General features: G+C 55.7%; 1 protein-coding gene across 1 annotated transcript; it reads right to left on the bottom strand.

Annotated features, from left to right (window-relative positions):
• Positions 1–985: 985 nt before the first annotated feature.
• On the bottom strand, positions 986–18,603 carry PELP1 (proline, glutamate and leucine rich protein 1). Its single transcript, XM_038536578.1, has 17 exons — positions 18,340–18,603; positions 13,442–13,506; positions 12,979–13,084; positions 9,901–10,050; positions 9,708–9,779; positions 5,861–5,920; positions 5,443–5,593; positions 5,193–5,322; positions 4,962–5,049; positions 4,465–4,553; positions 4,267–4,383; positions 4,024–4,171; positions 3,746–3,905; positions 3,161–3,216; positions 2,819–3,025; positions 1,257–2,732; positions 986–1,134 (listed from the first exon to the last, which is right to left on the bottom strand). The coding sequence occupies exons 1-17, from the start codon at positions 18,586–18,588 to the stop codon at positions 1,042–1,044; spliced, it is 3,417 nt and encodes a 1,138-aa protein (XP_038392506.1). The 5' UTR covers positions 18,589–18,603; the 3' UTR covers positions 986–1,041.
• Between the last annotated feature and the right edge of the window lie 1,927 nt (positions 18,604–20,530).

The following is a 20,530-nucleotide window of genomic DNA, read 5'->3' as shown; positions in this document are numbered from 1 at the left end:
AAAAAAAATAAAAATAAAAAAATAAACATGACAATTACACAGAGATAAACACCAAGAAGGAAAAACGTTTGCAACTGTTGAGTCTACCCAAAGGTCACACACACTTCTTCCAGCCTTTCTGCAGGTTTGGAGTTCCTCAAGATACCAAGTCGGCAGAGAAGTTTTTTTAAACTTAAGTAAGTTGCCAAAAATTTGCTCCAATGTCACTAAAGTGGCCCTTCAGGATACACACACCTGGGAAACAGTGCTGCCCTTTCTGCAATTCCAAGGCACTTGACTACTGCAGCCGGAGTGCAACACCCCGCGGCGCCGACACCCTCCCCACACACGCACCCCCGGGCCCCGCACACACAAACTGCACGACAAGGCTGAGGGTAAATGTGTTCACGGGGACCAGACTGGTTGGGCCTCAGCCACATCTCAGTGCGGGGAGGAGAGCCCGGGTGAGCTTCTCAAGCTCCTGCAAGGTGTGGACACGGTCACTGGAAGGCCCAGCCCTGGAAGAGGGCGCAAATCACAGAGGTCAAGAACCAGGCTCCTCCATATCTTTCACATTTCTCTAAATTCCATCACAACCAGCCTGAGCTCCTGGACCAAGGGGGTCGGTGTGTGTGCATAAGCACACGTGTGTACACCCTCACTCACTGGGACACGCGGCGCTCTGACCTCTCACACATTCCCACACATGGACCACACCCTGACAAGTGGCACCAAAAGGCCTTCCTTGCTGTCTTCACCACCCAAGCAGCCTGGCACGTGGAGCACCAGCAAGAGCAGACAGCCCACAGGGGGAAAGCCTGGTCTGAGCCTGCAGAGCGAGGGTGCACAGTCTGCCACCCCTAGGTGAGCGGATCCCCTTGTGGATGACGGAGACCCCAGGATGCCATGCACACACACGGGGAGCGCCATGGGTACCTTGTAAAGCCCGGCAGCTGGCAGGGCTTCTGGCCAGGGACGCACTTGTGCAAAAGGCAGAAGCAGCAGGTGTTATCCCAGGACATAACTTTATTGGAAACCGGGAGGGGGGGGCGCCAGAGAGGACTAGGAATCAGGCTCTGTGGCCGGTGGTGGCTTGTCGTCATCAGGGGGACAATCGATGAAGTCAGCCAGCATGGCAGCCGTGTCATCCTGCTCCTTTCAGAGACAAAGACGTAAGGTTGGAAACAGGCACATGCACCGGACAGGCAGGCTGGGGACAGCTTGGCAGCTGCAGCCCACCCCACCTTCCCACCCAAGCTGCGCCCCCTGTCCCCCACCTTCTCCTGCAGGGCTGCCGTCTCTGCCTCCACCTCGGCCTCCACGTCTTCTGCCGCAGGCGTCTCCTGGGGGACTGGCACTTTGTCCCCCCCACTCTCAGTCCCCTCTTCCAGCAGAGTTGGGGGAGCTGGGGGCTCTTCTTCAATAAGCTCTTGAGGCGGCGGCACGGCTGGGGGGCTCCCCACCTCCCGCGGCCCCTCCCCCTGGGGGGGGAGGACCTCGGGGGCCAGCGTGGGGGCAGCCTCGGCCCCGGGCTCTTCCTCCGCTGCCGGCTCCTCTACCTCCAGCAGCAGCCCGGTCTCCCCTGGGGGCTCAGGCTGCATCTTGGGGGACTGGGCGGGGGGCAGGGCAGGGGGCGGGCTTGGGGGTGGAGGCCCGCCTTCCTCTGCTGCCCCTGCTGCTGGACCAAATGCCACCTCCTCCAGCTCATCCAGCTCTTCTTCCTCCTCCTCATCCTCCTCCTCCTCCTCCTCCTCCAGCTCCCCTTCCTCTTCCTCAAACTCCTCCTCAAACTCCTCTTCTTCCTCCTCTTCCTCCTCAAAATACTCTTCCTCCTCCTCTTCTTCCTCAAAATCTTCCTCCTCCTCTTCCTCCTCCTCCTCCTCCTCCTCCTCTTCCTCCTCCTCCTCCTCCTCCTCCTCCTCCTCATCACTGCTGTTGATGTTAATAACCGTCAGGTCTTCCTCCAGGGCAGGGGGTCCTCCTCCACCAGGAGTCGCCTCGGGTACCAACTGTGGCGGCGGCAGGGCCACAGGGCCCGGCACAGGGGGAGGAGGTGGGGGGGGGAGGGGCCCCGGGGCCACAGGAAGCTCCTCAGGCTCCTCCTTGGCTGGCACAGGAGGGGAGGCCACTGGTGGCCCGGCTGGAGCCACGGGGGGTGGCGTAGTGCCTGAGGGCGGTGGGGGTGGCAGGGGCGGCAGCCCCTCGGGCACAATCACCACACTGTCATCAGAGTCGCTTTCCAAGGAGATCTCCACATCAGATGCCTCCTCCTTATCGTAGTGGACGAAGGCTGGCCTGGGCACTCTGCCCCCAAAAGTTTCATCTGGAGGGATAGCGGGGGGAGGAGTGCCACTAGGGGCAAGGACAGGGTCTTCATTTGAGCCTGCCCGGTGGTTCTCAGGACCAGGGATGAGCCGGGGGGGTACAGACACCAGGCCCGGGACAGAGAGGCCCAAGTGGTTGGCTGTGGCTGGAGGTCCAGGGCGTGTCGGGGCCATGGGGCCTGCTGGGGGCATGGGGCCCGCTGGGGGCATGGGCCCCACCGAGGGCATGGGGCCCACGGAGGGCATGGGGCCCGCCGAGGGCATGGGGCCGGGGGGATGGAAGGGAGGGGCCCTGAATGGAGATGGGGCCTCAGGAGGGGGAGCTGGGGCAGGCGTGGGGCAGGCAGGGCCCATGGAGCGCAGGGAAGGAACCCGGGGGTGGGTCAGGGCAGCACAGGTCACCAGTGCTTCTGAGCAGAATGACGACACCTAAGGCAAACACAAGGGCAAGTGTGAGTGTCAGACACGAGGGACTGCAGACTCCAGAGGTGGGCGTAGGCCCAGGGAGCAGTTACCTCGAGGCTGTCCTCTCGCTGGCCGAGGGAGAAGGCTTGCAGGGCACAGGCGAGGGGAGGCGGGCAGCGGGGGGAAGGTGCCAGCAGCAGAGCCAGCAGCAGGCGGTAGAGCTCCTGGCGGCAGCGCGAGCTGGTATACGGGGAGCTGCCTAGGACCTCGCCCTGCTGGACCCCCATGACCAGGGGCAGCACCAGGTCATGCAGCCTCTGTAAAGGACATGGCGTGCACACCTAGAGACATCGCCTGGATGACCAGACCCTCCTGCAGGACCAGCTCCCAGGACCAAACACCCCCTCTCTGGGGGCGGCCCCCACGTAGAGCAGTGCCCCATCTCCACTGACCCTGTGAGTCTCCTCCTTGATGAGAGGCCCACACATGAGGATGGTCCGGCTGAGTCCTGGGGAAGGAGAGGAGTGTCTGAACGGCAGGCAGACAGAGCTTGGGAGCTCACACCTCAGGCTGGGCCTCAGCTCCACCTGACCCAGGAAAGTCCCCGGACTCCACCATACGGAACAGGGACCACGGGAGCACCTCTGGTGCCCGCGGCCGGGGCCCAATGTGAGACAAGATGAGAGAACACACTGTACATGTGCCCTATGGATTCAGGGATGGGGGCAGACCGTAAAACCCACAAGAGCCAAAAGGAAAGTGCTTGAGGAAGGAAGGCACAGGAGCTGACTCTCCTGACCTCGGAGGAGGCCCTACAAGCGGCCAAAATGGGAGAACAGACGCTCCACCAGGCAGCCCCCGCTGTCCCCAGCTGCCACGCACACAGGAAATGCAGATAACACACAGACGACACAGGCCAAGCTGAACAGGACCCTGCAGAGCCAGCGGAAGGGCCTGGAACCCCGCTGAAGGCAGGACCCCCACTCCCCAGCCCCAGAGCTTGGCTCCCCCTCAACCACACCTGGGGCCGCTCCCACCTCTCAGTGCAGCTGTGCACACATCACTGTTGGCGTTACTGTCTCCTTTCCGGTGGCTGGGTGGGGCCATGGCCTCCCCGACGTCTAGCTTCAGCTTCTTGGGAGCGCTGGGCTTCCCTGTCTGCAGACCTCCGTCCGGGCTCCCCCGCGGGCTGCGCAGCTGGTGGCAGAGGGAAATGTGAGTGACGGGGACAGATACAGAGGTCAGTGGCGGTTGGGGCAGCAGGCCTGCTCCAGCGAGGGTTGCTGGGGGACAGTCCTGGGCCAGGAGCACTCACCTTCAGAGTGTCAGCCGGCGGGGAGATATCACTGAGCAGGTGGGACAGCAGCGCCTCACCTGAGGACCCCCCCTGAAGCATTCCGGCCGAGGCCCCGCACACCTGCACCCACAGCTCCAACACAGCATATACCTTGGTCCGCACAGTGCTGTGGGGACGGGACAGGAAGGGAGCAGCCCATCAGGGGGGTGCTGCAGGCTGGGTCCTCCTCAGGGCCCCCAATCCACCCTCCATCACAGTCACCTGTAAGGCCTCTCCTGGCCTGGAGCGAGGGTGTCCCTGCCAAGGTTCCAGGCATTGAGGACCTGGGGAAGCAGGCGGCTGATCAAGGCCCCAAAGCGCAAGAGGCGGCTTCGACACCTGGGGGGAGAAGACAGAACAGTGACCCCCACTCCCGGCACATCCTCATCCCTTCACTCCACCCTGCCCCCTCTTACTCACGCAAGGATGAGCGCGGAGAGCAGGTCCAAGGCATCAAGGTGGATGGAAGGCAGAAGCAGCAGCCGCAGGGGACCATCTCCAAGCAAGCTCTGCAGGAAGACATAGTGGGAATAAGGGACGGGGAAGAAAGGGAGCCATGGACGGACACGGACACGGAGCAGGTGTGTGAGACCAAACACACATACGCTCAGATGGCCCGACAACCAACCAGACCAGACCCCATCTTCCATCACGGACCCTGGGGAGGATGATGGGAAGCACAGCCAAACCCCTCGGCAGCAACCCAGCTAGGCCCCAGGTCCCCCCTCCCCTGGGGAAGCATCTGCCAGGTGTGCTTCAGAAGACCATGAGCAAATCTGCTCCCAGGGGCACATGTATTGGGACAGCCTCAGGGAGCCCCAGGACAGCCTCGGGGGGTACCCTGTATCTCCCACACTGCTCTCCTGCCCCCCAAGGGTCTGAGAAGGGGCAGAGAACAGAGCATAAGTGCCACTTACAATGTTCTTGGCGCTGATGCTGAGGGTCCGGCAGATGACATCCAGGATTTCCTGCACGGGGACAGACACGGGAGCCCCAAACTCAGAGCTAGAGAAGAGCAAAGAGACCGTCAGCGCAGGCTCCCTGATGTGACCCCACAGCCCCCTGGCTCCTGCCCAATGAGGAGGACACCCTAAGCCCATCCTCCCCTGCCATAGGCCCTCCGCTCCCTTTGGCACTCACTCACACACCTGAGCATGAGCCCCAGGCAGCGGGCCAGTCCAGAGAATCGCTGCCGGAGCCGGAGAAGGACATGGGTGTCCCCATCCTCTGAGGGTGTAAGCAGCACCTCCACCCCAGGACCCTCGTACTGCACAGGGGCTGCATGTAAACACAGACACGAGGTACTCCCAGGCCCTTCATCCACCCACTTCTTCTTCCTTGTGGGAAGGGACCCCCCAGGACCCCCTCCCACCTACTGCCTGCTGGCCCAGCTCCTACCTGTCTCTGCTCCCTCGTACAGGGCACCCAGGAGGCTGTGCAGAGAGGCCAGCAGGCTGTGCAGCTCCTGCTCCCAGCTCTCCGTGTGCTTCAGACCCTGGGAGAAGCCGGCCCCTAGAGACGGCAGCCTGGAGTAACACTCGCAGGCCAACTGTAGAATAATGGTCCCCACTGGTCAGACAGGACTCCAGTACAGCCCCTGGGCTCCCCCCGCCCCATGTGCCCACGCACCAAGAAAGAGAGCTCAAAGGGGAGCAGAAAGGAAAGCGCGGCAGAAGGACAGGCAGAAGGACAGACGGGAGCTGGAGGCAGGAGTCACGCTGTGTGGATCTTGCACATGAAAACGGGAGGAAGTGGCAACACAGAACAGAAGCACCAGCTCAGACCCCCAGACTCTCCACCTCCCTTTTCCCTTTACCTGCTGGAGCTGAGGGCTCAGGGCATCCACCCGGGACAGGAAAAATGAGGCCAGCTTGCCCTGAGTCAGGAAAAAGAGGGGAAGGAGCTATGGGTCAGCCGCAGGGGCCAGAGAAGAACAGCCCTGTCCGCAGACAGCAGCAGAAACCCAGCTGTCCGGGCTTCTGCTGCTGTGGCCCTTCTCTTCCTGTGGATGCAGTAGGCATGGCCCCCAAGGGGCTCCAGGTCCAGGAGCACGCAGGCTGCACACCAGCCCTCAGCCTCAGCCCGCTTCCCCGTTCGGCCCCAAAGACGCTGGGCTCCCTCCTGCCCATTTCTGCAAAATAACAGTCCTCTCCCTGCAGCCAGGAGGACAGAGCACTGGAAAGCAGCAACCGTCCCCCTCATCACAACCCGGCCGGCTTTGACAGGCCGAAGGTCTGAGCAGGAAGTGAAGCACCAGACAGGGATGCGAGGGCAGGACCAGGTCACCACAGATCAGAGCACCAGCCTGTCCACGGGCAAACACACACTTGGCGGAGCCACGGGTCACGTGGGGCTAGAATGAGAGGGGCCCGTGAACGTGGAAGGGAAATAAATGGTTCTAGCGCTTCACTAACCTGGAAGGGAAACACGGCGTTTCTCTGGACTATAAACGAGGACAGAGGCCACAGCAGTAGTGCCAGCCTCCCTGTCAGCCACCGGGAGAAACCACATGTTTGCAACTCATTAGTTTTAACAGGCATCCCAAAGCATGGGCCTCACACAGCACCGACCTGAAACTCCAGGAGCCACTGCACACACAACCTTGTCGCCTGCTGCGTTACCATGGAGCACGTGCAGCTCCACCACAACCATTTGAACATACACTGCAAGCAGCATCACTTTCCCTTGCAATCCCATTTTGTGGACCCAAAAGCACTCTAGGAAGGAGCCCGCTGGACTGACGCATGTCAGAAGGCTGAAGGGGAGGCAAAGGAAGAGCGGACAGGACCCCAGCTCCAGGGGATGTAGGAGTGCATCGAGGGACGTGGGAAGTGAGCCAGAGGGGGTGCTTCTGGGTGGGAGGCAGGGTGGGCAGCAAAGCAGGGCTGAGGGTGGGGACCCGCACCGTCAGGAGCACACAGAGGCTTCTGCAGTCCCAGCCCAGAAAGCACTGACTCGTGGAGGCATCTCACATGCAGGGGTGAACCTGCAGAGGGACCGTGGGCCGAGGCATAAGGCCCATGACAGGTGCTTCCAGAGAAGCTCCCGGGCCTCCCTCCCACCTGCCCTGTGGGGGGAAATGCGTGGGGTTTCCCACTTCACCCTTGAGGATCGCTGACCCCCCAGCCAAGTGCCACTCTAGCCAATCCCAAGGTGCAAGGGGGGGACCACTTCCCAGAGGACCAGGAGGGCATTTTCAAATCCAATGTGCAAGTGTTCGGAACACCTCAACCCAAAAACAGTCACGGCCCACAGGTGTCCTGATCACCTGCTTCCCTAAGGAAGACGTCTCCTAGAGAGCCGCCTAAGGCCCAAGTACAGGGTCCCCCTCTGCTCCCGCTCCCCAAAGTCTGCAGCGCAAACTTGAGCATGGCCCGGAGCACAGGTCTGCCCCCAGGGCCCAAGGCACCCCAAAGCAAGGGCTCATGCATGCAAACACATGTACACCCACATGGCCACAGAGCACAACACGGTGTCTTGCTCCGTGGAGTTCCTCGTCCACTCGGCAAGGGTGGAGCCTCTGCAGGACTGACTTCATAGCCCTGGAGCTCTGCAGCGCATCATTCGAGAGGAGGAAGACCACCACTGTCCCGAAGCTTCAGGGACAAGCCACACAGACACTGCAGTTGACACCTAGCAGTTCCCTCAGTCCCGGCTGCACAATCCACCAGATCCGCGCCACCCCCAGAGCCTGTACGGATTTGCACCAACATGCTGGCAGCTGACAAAGCCCAAGCAGCGGACGGAGCGAAGCCCTCCAGAGGATGCTCTATTCTCAGCAAGGAAAAGGCATGTGTGCCCTGCACCAACACCTCCAAGTCCTGCTGTCAGCCTTGAAAGGGCCCTCAAAATTCTGGCCCAAACTTCACGAAGCCCCAGTCTGGGCACAGGCGGTGACTCAGATGGATTCCCATCAGCGCTAACTGGGGACCTCAGTGTCCTCGACTCTCCAAATCCTGCCCAGGTCATGACACCATTTGCCCCTGTGCCTCACAGGCAGGGACTGAGGAGTGTGGGCAGACACAGAGAAGCCCACGGGGACCTGAGCCAACGCAGAGCCCTGCAGGAAGACCTCTTCCTCTGACCACAGACGGCTCAGGGACAGAGATGCAGTCTGTGTAGCCCCAGCAGCTCACTGGTTTGAGAAGAACAGTGGATTCTACTAAACTTACTAAAACTTAAACCCTGCACTTAAAACCATACCCTTACTCAACTGGAGTAAAATCTGAGTTGTTCCAATGGCCTCCTTGACAAAACCTTGCCCTGAACCTGAAGGTTCTACCTGTCGTTTGCATATTCCAGTGACTACACAGACCAACAAGGACCCGACCCCATGTGCACCAAAGAACAGCGTGCACTCCAGGCTGTTCTAGTATCTGCGGGACCCACCACTCAAGTCCCCGCAGACATGGCTCCCAGGTCCCAGCACGTCCGCCCGTGGGGCTCCATGTCTGGCTCTTGCTCCTCTGGCCAAAGACAAGCGATCAGAACTAGCATCTGTGTGGCAACCGTGTGACATCCGCATGGCATCTGCGTGGCATCCGTGTGGTAGCCCTTCGGCTCATCCAGGCTACGTTCTTAAGAGATTCTAGGGAGTCCGGTTTAGTGGGAGGAACACAGGCTTGAGGGGCAAACAGACCCAGGCCACTTTAGAACCTAAGTCGTGGCTTTAGAACCACTGGGTCCGTGAGCTGGGGTAAAGGGAGTGACGCTGCTCTGGGCCTGTGTCCTCCTTAGTTCACTGACATCAAGTCCCCAGAACCCCCGTGACAATAAAGTGAGATGCCAGGTCTGAGACCCTCTGCTCGAGCCCGGGCGCACAGTGGGTCCCTCCTGACCATCGTTCTCTTTCCCTTTCATCTACTGTCTTGACTTGATCACAGAACCGCGTGACCTACTTTCCACACACCTGGGATGGCAAGCTCCCCTTTAAATCGTCGCTCTGACAGTCACCAGCACACACAAGAAGTTACAGATTCGCCACAGATTCCCACCCTCCACAGCTTCGGTGCTCCCAGCCCAGCCCACCAGTCTGTCAAACAGCAACGATCACCTACAGAACCCCAGGGTTCGCAGGTCCTCGCTGGCACCCAGTTACACCGCCAACAATGCGCCGGTTCCCAAGGGCTCTCTGTGACTACACGTCCTGGAACAAGAAGCTCTACCCCCCTCGCTGACCTCCCCTCTAGCCTGACCACCTGCACCCTGCCCATGCTGACCGGAGACAGCTTCTCAGTACAGCCACCTCGTGCGGGTTATGATGGACAGAGTCTAGTCAGGAATACACACTGACAGGGAAGAAGTAAGTCAAGAAGGCTTCCTGGAGGAAACTACGAGGGCTTTAGAAACAGAGTAAAGCAGGACAAGGACGGCAGGCAAACGGGCAGAAAGGGAAGAGGTCCTGGGTTAAAAGCCCAAGCTTTGGCATTGCACATAGGTTCCAACTTTCACCGATCTCAGGTAAGTCCTTTTATTTATTGGTGAGCATGAAGTGAGGGTGCGTGTAAGTGCTACAACAAGGTGGCACTATCACACCCACGCAAACAGGTGGCTGTGTGCTGGGCAGAGGGCTGCTGGGGGGGGGGGCGCCCACGGGGTCAGAGGTAAGACAGCTACCAAGGCCCCCACCCCCAACAGGAGGAGGAGATCCTGTGAACACTTACCTTGAGAGACCCACAAGCCCGAGGAAAGTAGGTCATGCAGGCCTTCATTCCCTCCAGCGCCGACAGCTCACACTATGGGCCAAGCAGAGCGTGAGGCCACAGCACCAAGGCCGAGGCGGAGAGCCCCTACCCCCACCATCCCTCGGCCCTTCCCCCGCCCCAGTCCAACAGAGGGGAAGCAGGAGAGTCTCACCTCTGGCCTGAGGCCCAGCAGGGAGGTAAGAAGGCCGGGGAGGTGATTCATGGAGATGTCCCGGAAGAGCGTAGGCAGCTGGGCTGCATACCGGAGCAAGTCTCTGAGCACGGCCACAGCCAGCTCCATTGTGGGGGGCGGGTCCTGGGACTGAAACAACACCTGTGAGGCCAACCTCGCCTCTGGGGTCACCAAGAGAAGGCAGCACAAGACTCAGAGCCACATGGGGCTTTTGAGAAACGCCACAGTTCATGTCACCGCTGCCCACAAATCCACTAAGCAAAGTGCACCAGCCAGGCTGGGTGCCTAAAGAAGCATGTCTGTGGACACAAAGAACATGTGTCTATATCTGAGTATCACAGGTACTTGGGTGTCCTGAAATCTGTTCAGAAAGGAAAGAAACAAAGCCATGCCTTTCAGATGTGACTATCTGACTACTCAGAGGATGTCAAGCCCCTGATGCTCCCGTGCCGTGGCCCCTGGAGGAATGCAGAACAGCACTTCTCACCCTGAAAAAGCCTCAGCCACAATGCAACTGCCCAGGTCACCAAGCTGACCTCTGCCCGCATCAGACCCACCCTGGACTCTCGGAGAAAAATACGATTTGGACTTAGAAATCCGAGGTCCCTGGAAAATCGCCATGTACTACAGAAAACAGTCCGCACATACCTCCTGCTGGACCAGAGGCCGTGTGGTGATGAAACGAGCAAGAAAGTGAGAAACTGCCCAGGATCCCCACCGCATCCATGTGCAGTCAGTGGAGGGGCGGGCGCCCCTCCACTCACACCTCCCCCACCACGGCCACTGTCACACACATATATACACACACACACACATACACCAGAAGCCCAGGGACAGGCAAGGGTCCCCGCCCAATCTGGAACCCCACCTTAGCTCTCTCCCTGCGGATCCCCTGCTTGAGCACTCATTCTCAAGTGAATGATTAAAATCTTCAAAGAAGAGACACCTGAGTGGCTCAGCAGTTAAGCATCTGCCTTTGGCTCAGGTTGTAATCCTGGGGTCCTGGGATCAAGTCCCTCATCCGGCTTCCCGTGGGGAGCCTGCTTCTCCTTCTGCCTGTGTCTCTGCCCCTCTCTCTGTGCCTCTTATGAATAAATAAATCAAGAAAATCTTTAAAAACAAAAACAAAAAAAGAGCCACCTTCCATGAATTCTGTGTTCCAAGAATAAAAACCAAGCTCCTTCACACGTCACACATGGTTTGGTCCCCACCTCTGCCCTTCCCCTCCACTCACATCTCATTAACCCCACCTAGCCACACCAGCTTGCTTATAATTCTCCGAATGGGGCAAACTCCCCTCAGGGCTTTTGCACACTTAGAACACGTCCTTAGCCCAATCTACCCTGAAAAGCCTGAACCACCGGCTCTGCTCATAAAACTACCCACAACAGCCCAGCATGGCTCCCATTCTCTGGGACATGTTCTGAGAATAGTGTCCTTTACCTTCACAATACTGGCTGCAGGGCATCTCACACTCACTGTGCATTCTTATTCTATTTGTAAAGAGGCTCCATGCCCAGCCTGGGGCTGGAACTCACGACTCAGGTTGCGAGGCACACAGCCTGAGCTGCGCCAGATGCCTCATCTTACAATCATTCAAGCCAAGTCTCTTCCACTAGTTTGATCAGCAAACTGTATAGTCTGTGGGTGCCTGTTTTTGCATGGCCCACAAGCTAGAAATGAGGTTTATATTTTTAAAAGGTTGGAAAAGAAAAAAAAAAGAAACAAAATGCAACAGAAACCATACATGGTTTGCAAAGCCTAAAACATTACCTATCTGCATCCCCGAGCTGGACCCACTGAACCCTGGAGCTGCTGGATACCTGACGCTAACAAAACACTGCGTTGTCAACTGCACTTCAACAATAAAAAGACAGGATAGAAAACTACCTTCGATTATCTTGACGGGGAAATAAAAGGAGCCATATGGAGATGACACGCAAAATAACTCACCATCAGCAGCATAATTTAGGGAATTTCTGAATAGAGAGAATTCTGATCACATTGAGGCCCTGGGTACCTACTCAGTGTAACCATCTGAGAAAGTTTTCAGTAGCTCAAAAATTCAGAGGCTGACTAAAACTGGCTGAGAGTTGTTAATGTATGTGAATAAAGGACAAGAAACTGCAAGAGCAACATGGATAATTATAATGCTCCAATTGCAGGGAAACAGAAACAGAAGCTCTATTACAAAGAAAAACAACTTTATACAACCCGCTGCCACATAAGTATGATTCATTGATCAGCTCTGAATGTCTTCTGAAAATACGAATACCAGCTACCTGGAGTAAACCACTAGGGAATGGTTTATGTGATGTATCTCTGAATAAGATTGTTTGTTTTTAATTTGCTACCTGCAAACATTTACTTCGTGTAAAGTTCCCCAACCCATGCGCTCGGCACCATATGAGCAGGGTCCACAGCCCCTTGACCATTGTTCCCCTGATAGCTCAGAACATTCTTTTTTTTTTTTTTTTTTTTTTTTTTTTAATTTTTTTTTTTTTTATTTTATTTATGATAGTCACAGAGAGAGAGAGAGGCAGAGACACAGGCAGAGGGAGAAGCAGGCTCCATGCACCGGGAGCCCGACGTGGGACTCGATCCCGGGTCTCCAGGATCGTGCCCTGGGCCAAAGGCAGGCGCCAAACCGCTGCGCCACCCAGGGATCCCCAGCTCAGAACATTCTTACTGAAGAACTAAGTGGGGAGGTCAGCAGAGGATTTAAGAGTTAAAAAAAAAAAAAAAAAGTTAAAAGAAAAAGAAAGAAATGGCAAAAAAGATAATAAATATAAGCACCTGGAAAAAGGAACTTTTGAGATGTTGCTTGTTTGAAAAAGCTAGCAAGGAAGTGAAATCAGTCAGTGGTTGCAGTATGAGAAAGGTCAAATAACCCTCAGGATAAAAATATCAAGAAGTTTAAAACAGTGTTTGCATCTGAAGCTCACGTTCCCTGTGGTCAGGATGTGGCCTCTCATGACCCTGTCCTCAGAACTCCATGTCCAGAACATCCAGGACAAGCCGGGGTGTGGGGGCAAGGCAAGAAGCCCTAAGCCCTACCTGCAGGACCTGCTGAATGCTCCGAAGCCAGGAGACACAGTGCTGCTGGAACATCTCCGTGGGGCTCTCCCCCACCAGCAGGGACAGCAGACACAGGCCCTCAAACCTGATAAGAGAGCAGCAAGTGATAGCACAGTGGCAGCCCCGCTCCAGAGAAAGCTGGACACTACTCTGGTACTCTCCCTGGGTGGGAGCAGAAGCTACCTCCACATCCTCAGTGTGTTCTAACGCCCAAAGTGCCTGGAGGGCTCGGCGTGAGGTGTGGGCAGCAAGGAAAGGGGTGATCCCAAGTGGGACAACTCAAGGGCTCACCCCAACACACCCCATGGAAACAAAACCGTCCAATCCCTGAACCAAGAAGTCTCTCGAGTGCCCGGGGTGCTGACATGGATGGATGGACAGAGGGACAGCCCACTTCTTAAGGAAACTTCCCCCTGGAGAAAAAAGAGGCTTCAAGACTCACCGAGTTTTGATGGAACCGAGCCGCGCATTGCTGAGCCCCACCAACGCTCCGACGGCGGACAGGTTCTGATGGAGAAGACAGGGGAGGAGTCGAGTCAGGACTAGGATCTAAGGAAGGGCCATTCCCTGAAGCCTCTGCTGGAGTAACACCCCCGTGGGGCCTGAGGCTCTGTTTTCAGCAGCTGACATGTGCCTCAGGCTTTCCTCCAGGCCCATCCTCCTGACCCTTCAGCCCACCTTCCACCCACCATGTTAGTGCCACCTGGAGGACAGCCCAACTCATCTCAGCGGCCAGACAGCACCCAACACAGAGCAGATAGCATACGTGCTCACTGGACAGACGCAGACCTTACCTGTCACCCTCTTCCTTCACCCCCAGACCCTCCTTGTCCTGTTCATGGCTTCCGAGAGCTCCAGTCGATGCCAATACAGCCCCAGTCAGCCAGAGCCTCCTCCTCTCCCAATCTGGGGGCCCCGGGACAGGTTTCCTCCTCGGCCCTCCCACGAGGGAGCCCTCCATCCCCCGAGAGGCCACATCCTCCCATGGCCCCTGGACCTCCCTAAACGTGCTCATCACTCCTTCTCCCAACAAACACATTATGCACGGGGTCAAATGAAGGAACCCAGGGCTGGATAAAATAAAAAAGATCCCTGCTCTCGTGAAGGGAAACGTTTATCCACTGACTCAATGTTTATTCAGCATTTACTTCACATGGGACATTGTTTTAGGTGCCAGGGAGCCTGCATTCTACGTAAAGGAGACAGACAATAAACAAAGGGCCAAACACACAGTACGTTGCACGGTGCTAAGTGCCACGGGGTGGACTAAAGCAAACTCGCGAAGCAAAGGAGGGAGGTTGTATTTCATGGGGAAGGGCCACCAAAGCCCTCCCTCAAAGGGCCATTTGAGCAGTGACAGCAAGACACATTCCTCTCTGCATGCCCTGTCGATGGGAATGTAAGATGGCACAGCCACCATGGAATGGTCTGGCAGCTCCTCCAAAGGTCATCTGGTCACCACACGACCCAGTGCTTCCACTCCTGAATACACGCCCAAGAGAACTGAAAATCTGTGTTCTCACAAGGACATACATGGAGCTTCACGGCATTATCCCCAACAGCCAAAACGTAGAAACAATCTGAGTACCCACCAACCGGTGAAGGAAAAACAAAATACAAGGGCACCTGGGGAAGGGTTCAGTGGGTGAAGAGTCTGCCTTCCACTCAGGTCATGATCCCAGGGTCCTGGGATTGAGCCCCCACATCAGGCTCCCTGCTCAGCAGGGAGCCCGCTTCTCCAGCCACTTGCCACTCTGCCTACTTGTGCTCTCTCTGTCAAATGGATAGGGTCTTTTTAAAAAAAAACTCTTTAAGGGCGCTTGCTTGGGTGGCTCAGTGGTTGAACGTCTGTCTTCAGCTCAGGGTGTGACCCCGGGGCCCTGGGATCGAGTCCCACATTGGGTTCCCCACAGGAAGCCTGCTTCTCCCTCTGCCTGTGTCTCTCCCTCTCTCTCTCTGTGTCTCTTTCATGATTAAAAAAAAAAAAAAAAAACTTTAAAAATACTAATAACAAAGATAAGCCAGATTGGTCATAGTGACAGTTGCACTACTCTGCAGATATGCTAAAGAACAGCAAGGAGGCAAACCATCGCTAGAGAAGAAGGAGCGAGAGGCCGAGGGAGGTCCCAGGCACAAGGCCAGAGCCCTCAGAGTCGTGTGAGCAACGGGTGACTTGTACTCTTTATAAGATAAAGGCCATGGAGGAAAGAGAACTGGGCAGAGAAGTGATATTATCTAACTTAAATTGTTTTAAATTCACCCACAACACTTGAGCCGCTTGCTGGGAGGTGGATGCAGCCAGGAGGAAGCCAGGGGATGGGTGCTGCTGCTTCACCTGCGTGGTGATGCTGGGCACACAGAGCATCAAATTCAGGATCTGTCCTGAAGGTACAGCCCACGGGATGTGGTAATAAACAGAAAATGGCGGGGAAATCCAGAGAAGAGGGAAAGATAATTCCAAGATTTAAATCAGAGCCTAGCTGTATAGGTGTGAGGGAAGGAGATTGTACATATATACATATCTAACTGAAACAAATAAATACATCATTTGAATATGGTATAAGAAAGGGCAGCGAGGGGCACCTGGGTGGCTCAGTCAGTGAAGCCTTCTGCCTTCGGCTCAGGTCATGCTCTCGGGGTCCTGGGATTGAGCCCCACATCAAGCCCTGCACAGCATCATGGAGCCCTGCTTCTCCCTCCCCTGCTCCCACTCCCCCTGCTGGTGCGGTCTCTGTCAAATAAAATCTTTAAAGGGTTAAAAAAAAAAAAAGGAAAGACAGGAAGGACAGCTAATCATAGGTGGTTTGGAAAGGTTTCCCAAAGGCAGTAACAAATAAGCACAGAACTGAAAAGATTTTTGTGAGAAGCAAGGAAGCAGTACAAGGAAGGATCCCAAACAGAAAACAGTAAGTGTAAAGGCCTGAAACCAAGAAAGCCCAGCTACTGAAGGATTTTTAAAATACGGCAAACGGAATAGAATTTTACTTTAAAAAGCTTACTCCAGCTGCTGTGCCAGAACCGGGAGACAAGTCAGGAGACCTGCTATAGCCCACTCCAGAAACTGTGAATGGATCCAGTCTCACAGTGGAATTAGAGCTTACAGTACCTGCAGGAAAGCAAGTTGGTGATTCAGCCTAAACAGGTAGCCTAATCAACGGATCTATTTGTGTTTCCAATAAGCTCCAAGCCTATTTACTTACTTTCATTCCTCATCTCCACTAGCCCAGAAATTCTCCAAGGGAAAAAAGATTATGCCTTAGTGTCTACCTAGAAGCAAGACACAACAGCTAATGCACAACAGACACTCAACAAGTGTTTGAATGAAATGTTTGGAGAAGTTAAGAAAGCTCTCCAGATGGTACCATGTACAAAGGATCCAATATGAGAAACACTAGCAAGAAAAAAGGGAGGATGGGGCACCTGGGTGGCTCAGTGAGCATCTGCCTTTGGCTCAGGTCATGATCTCAGAGTCGTGGGATTGAGCCCCACATTGAGCTCCCTGATCAAAAGGAAGTCTATTTCTCCCTCTCCCTCCACCTGCTGTCCCCCCTGCCTGTGCTCTCTCTCATTCTCTAATAAATAAATAAAATATTTTTTAAAAAGGATATGCCCCCAAAATGTGGCACATGCAATATTAAAGGGGGAGTCTAGTTTCCCACATCACCTTTAGCTTTGCTCAGAATTCTACTAGGCTTAGGCACTTGAAGGAAAAAACTAAGACATTAAGTTCATGAGCTTGCCTTGAGGAAAGAGGGAAAACTTGAAAGGGATGAGAGAAACCACACCAGTACGGGCAAAATAGACAGTACTTCAGAAATACCTAAACCCATGTGCATTAAGAGAGGAGGATTAGGAAAAAAAAAAAAAATGCATAATCAGCTCCCGCTTCCCAAAATGGGCTGAGATAGCAGAGGTACCATTCCATCACCCTCAATAGTGAGAAGTAATGTCAGTATCAACCATGAGACTGTCCCTGATAAATCTGGGGCTAAGATCAGAGAATTGCCCAGCAGGTTGGGACAACCCTCTTCCTGGAAGGAAGCACAGCACTGGGAAGGTCCCGGTAACAAGGACTGGACAAAGATCTCATGTATATGGATATTGAAGGATGGGTAAAATTGGGGGGGGGGGGGGGACTTCAGGGGGGGAGGGTTAGGAGAGGAAGCAGAGAGGAGCTATTAAAAGAGCACCCACCCTTAGACAACATAATGTGGCACTGGCCATGTGTTCTTACAATCAGTGATTTCCCCTGGGAGCGGGGGAGGGGGGAGGGGAAGGATATGGAAAGGGGCAGGCAGATCTGAAAGCTACATGGATGATAAAATCAACAGGGCATACCAGAGCAAGAACATGTTTAGGATGACATCTGAGGAGAGCCCAGTGGCTCAGTAGGTTGAGCATCTGCCTTCAGCTCAGGTCATGATCCCAGGGTCCTGGGATCAAGTCCTGCATCGGGCTCCCTGCTCAGCGGGGAGTCTGCTTCTTCCTCTCCCTCTCCCTCTGTCCCTCCCCACTGCCCGTTCTCTAACTAAATAAACAACATCTCAATAAATAAATAAATAAATGAATGAATGAATGAATGAATGAATGAATGAATGACATCTGGGTTTCTAGTTTGCACAACTGAAGGGATGCTGGATTCTTCTCCCAGCATATAACCCAAACGGCCCCTCCTAAGCCAGTCTACGAAGCCGTGCATGACGGTGCACGGCGCTCCGACCCCAGCAGCCTCGCCACGTCTGAGCCCCACACGCAATGCCCTTCTTGTCAGTTCCTTCCTACCACAGACCCTTCTCACATGAGCTTGTCCCGTTTCCCTCCCTAGCCAACCCTTACCCGCCCGGAGAAAGTGGGGGCGAGGAGGGGCGGGTGTGTCTCAGCTTCATCTCCAGTGCCTCAAGAAGACCTCTGCAATCCTCCAGGTCAGGACTGGCGTCCCTACGGCGCGATTCTCAGGGTTTCAAGACATCGCGCTCACCGCCATCGCAATCGTGAGCGGAGCGCCCGGGAATGAGCCTCGGTAACAGCTCAGCCAGTAGTTGTCGCCTATGTCCATCCACTCAGTCGAAACAATCCCCACAGCGGACACGCGAGGTGGGGGAGGGGAGGGGGGACCGTCCACCCAGGGAGCGGCGGGGCCTGGACTCGAACCCACTCCTGCGTGACTACCAAGAGCCTGGCGGCGGAGAAACTAGCACCTCCCCCCGCCCTGGGTTTCCGCCCGCGCGATGAATGGGGTCCAGACCCACACGGGGTCCGGGGGAAGCCCCAGCTCTCCCCGCCCCACGACCCCGCCCCCCGCCCTCCCCGCACGGCCCAGGGCACACCGGCCGCACTCACCTGGGCCCCGCCCACCGTCCCATGCAGCCGCAGAAGGCACATGAGCCCGGGCAAGTGCGGGGCCGAGCGCACCGGGGGATGCACGGGCGCCACGGCACTCCCCGCGCGCGGCTGCAGCAACCCGGACACGCTCTCCAGCAGCAGCAGGCGGAGACGCGGGCCCGAGCCCACCGCCGACAGACCCCCGGCCCCGCCGGGAACCCCGGCCGCGGAGCCCGCCGAGGGCCCACTCAGAACGGCTGCCGCCATCTTCACCCGGGCTCCGGCAGCGGCGTGGCGCGATGACGCAAACGCACCGCGACGGGCGCCTGCTGGGGAGGGGGCGTGAGGAGGGGGCCTCGGCCCTGCGCACTGGGAGGCGGGAGGCGGGGCTCCGGGCGCGGGCGGGAGGGAGCATGCGCGGGCGGGCGGTGCAGCACGTGGGCCGGACAAAAGGCGCCCGCGGCGGCGGGATTGGTCTCGCGTCCGCGCTTCGGGAGGTATGTGCGTGGAGACCGGCTGCTCGGCCCGGACAGCCCGGCCTGTGCTCCCCAGCTCTCCCCCGGCGCGGGGCCGTCTCTCCCGCCCGGGCTGTGCACACACCCGCGGGCACGTGGGACGGGGGCGGGCGCGGCTCCGGCCTGTGCACCGCCGCGTCTCCGCGCTCCTCTTGGAAGCTGCAGCCCGCGCGGGGCATGCACGCTGCACGCCTGCGGTTGCTCCACTGGATCACATAACCTGGACTGTCCTCCAGCACCGCGTTCTGCGTACCTCGGTGCACAGGGATGATCTGATCATTTGAGCTGGAGGAAAGTCCAGTCTGAGGATCACCCCTGTCAATGCCTCTCTGCCTACCCCTCTGCCTAGTCCGTCTTCAAGTCCTAAAGGCGTTAACCCCGTAAGGCTCTTTTTTTCTCCATTTCCCATGACCCTGTGGTCCTGGCCAGCATTCTCGCTTCTGGCCTCTCATAATGGCCTCTTCATATGGCTTCCCTCTTGGCCTTGTGTCGTCCCTTCTCTGCAAAGCAACCAGAGTGGTCTTTACAAGTGTAAGTCACTTCTTGTCACTCGCTTAAAGCTTTTCAGTGGCCTCTCCAAATATATGAATGAAGTCCCAACTTTTTGCCTTGGCTGCTAGGATCCGGGTGATCTGACAATAGGCAGCTCTCTGACCTGGACATGTACTCTCAGGCTCCTTGTTTTTCCCTGTCCTTGAGCCAAAATAGCCTTCTTTCTATCCAACAGCAAGCCCATCCCTACCGCAGAACCTTTGCATACGCTGCTGCTTCTGCCTGGAGACATTATTCTTTTATTCTCTGTGATTGATACCCTCTTGCCATCCTTTAAGAGGGCTCCTTATGGGCAGCCCGGGTGGCTCAGCGGTTTAGCGCCACCTTCGGCCCATGTCGGGCTCCCTGCATGGAGCCTGCTTTTCCCTCTGCCTGTGTCTCTGCCTCTCTCTCTGTGTCTTTCATAAATAAATAAAAAATCTTAAAAAAAAGTGGGGATAATCATAAAACCTTAATGCATAGGGCTGTATTAAGTAAATTGATATTTGTAAAGTGCCCGGAGCAATGTTTGGCACATGGTAAATACTCTAAAGTGCAAACCCTGGCATTTGATGTCTTAGGAGGCTTTTCCTAACCTCCAGGATTATAAAAATATTTTCCTGTTTTTTTTCTAATGCTTTTATCGTTGTATTCCATGCGTTTAGATCCTTAACCCATCTGGAATTTATTTTAAGGCATGAGATATGGAAACAACTTTTTTCTCCCAAATGAATAGCCAGCTGTCTCACCCCAGTTTAGTGAATATGCCATTCTTCCTTCATTGACTTGAATGCTATCCTGTGAGTCTATATCTGGACTCCCTATTTCACTGCTCTATCTAGTATTATCGCACCAATAACATAATTTTAATTAGTGTAACATAAATTACCAGTTAAGACAAATGCTTGCTTTATTCTTATTTATCAGAATTTTTCTGGCTATCCTTGTAAGTTGATTCTTCTGATTGGTTAGAATCCAATTCCTCTCCCCCGAAAAAGTCCCATTGTTATTTATTTTTAAGGACTAGTCAGGTGCAGTAGTGAGGATGGGGGAAAGAGTAGAAAGGAGTTCGATCTGTAACTGTGAACTATCACTTGAGATAACCTACTACCTTGGACCAGCCTCCCATTGCTACTTTGATATGGTGCTAAAATTATAGACAA

Source organism: Canis lupus, chromosome 5 (assembly GCF_011100685.1).
Source record: "Canis lupus familiaris isolate Mischka breed German Shepherd chromosome 5, alternate assembly UU_Cfam_GSD_1.0, whole genome shotgun sequence".
Classification (NCBI taxonomy): domain Eukaryota; kingdom Metazoa; phylum Chordata; class Mammalia; order Carnivora; family Canidae; genus Canis; species Canis lupus.
This window is presented reverse-complemented; position numbering and strand designations above follow the sequence as displayed.

What these genes read in the sequence shown, in the direction of transcription:
- PELP1 (XM_038536578.1), bottom strand. Translation starts at nt 18,588, where the DNA reads ATGGCGGCAGCCGTTCTGAGTGGGCCCTCGGCGGGCTCCGCGGCCGGG. An exon ending in GCATTCAGCAGGTCCTGCAG is followed by an intron (nt 10,051 to 12,978) that starts GTAGGGCTTAGG and finishes GTGTTGTTTCAG; the next exon opens with TCCCAGGACCCGCCCCCCAC. An exon ending in CGGCAGCCCTGCAGGAGAAG is followed by an intron (nt 1,135 to 1,256) that starts GTGGGGGACAGG and finishes TGTCTCTGAAAG; the next exon opens with GAGCAGGATGACACGGCTGC.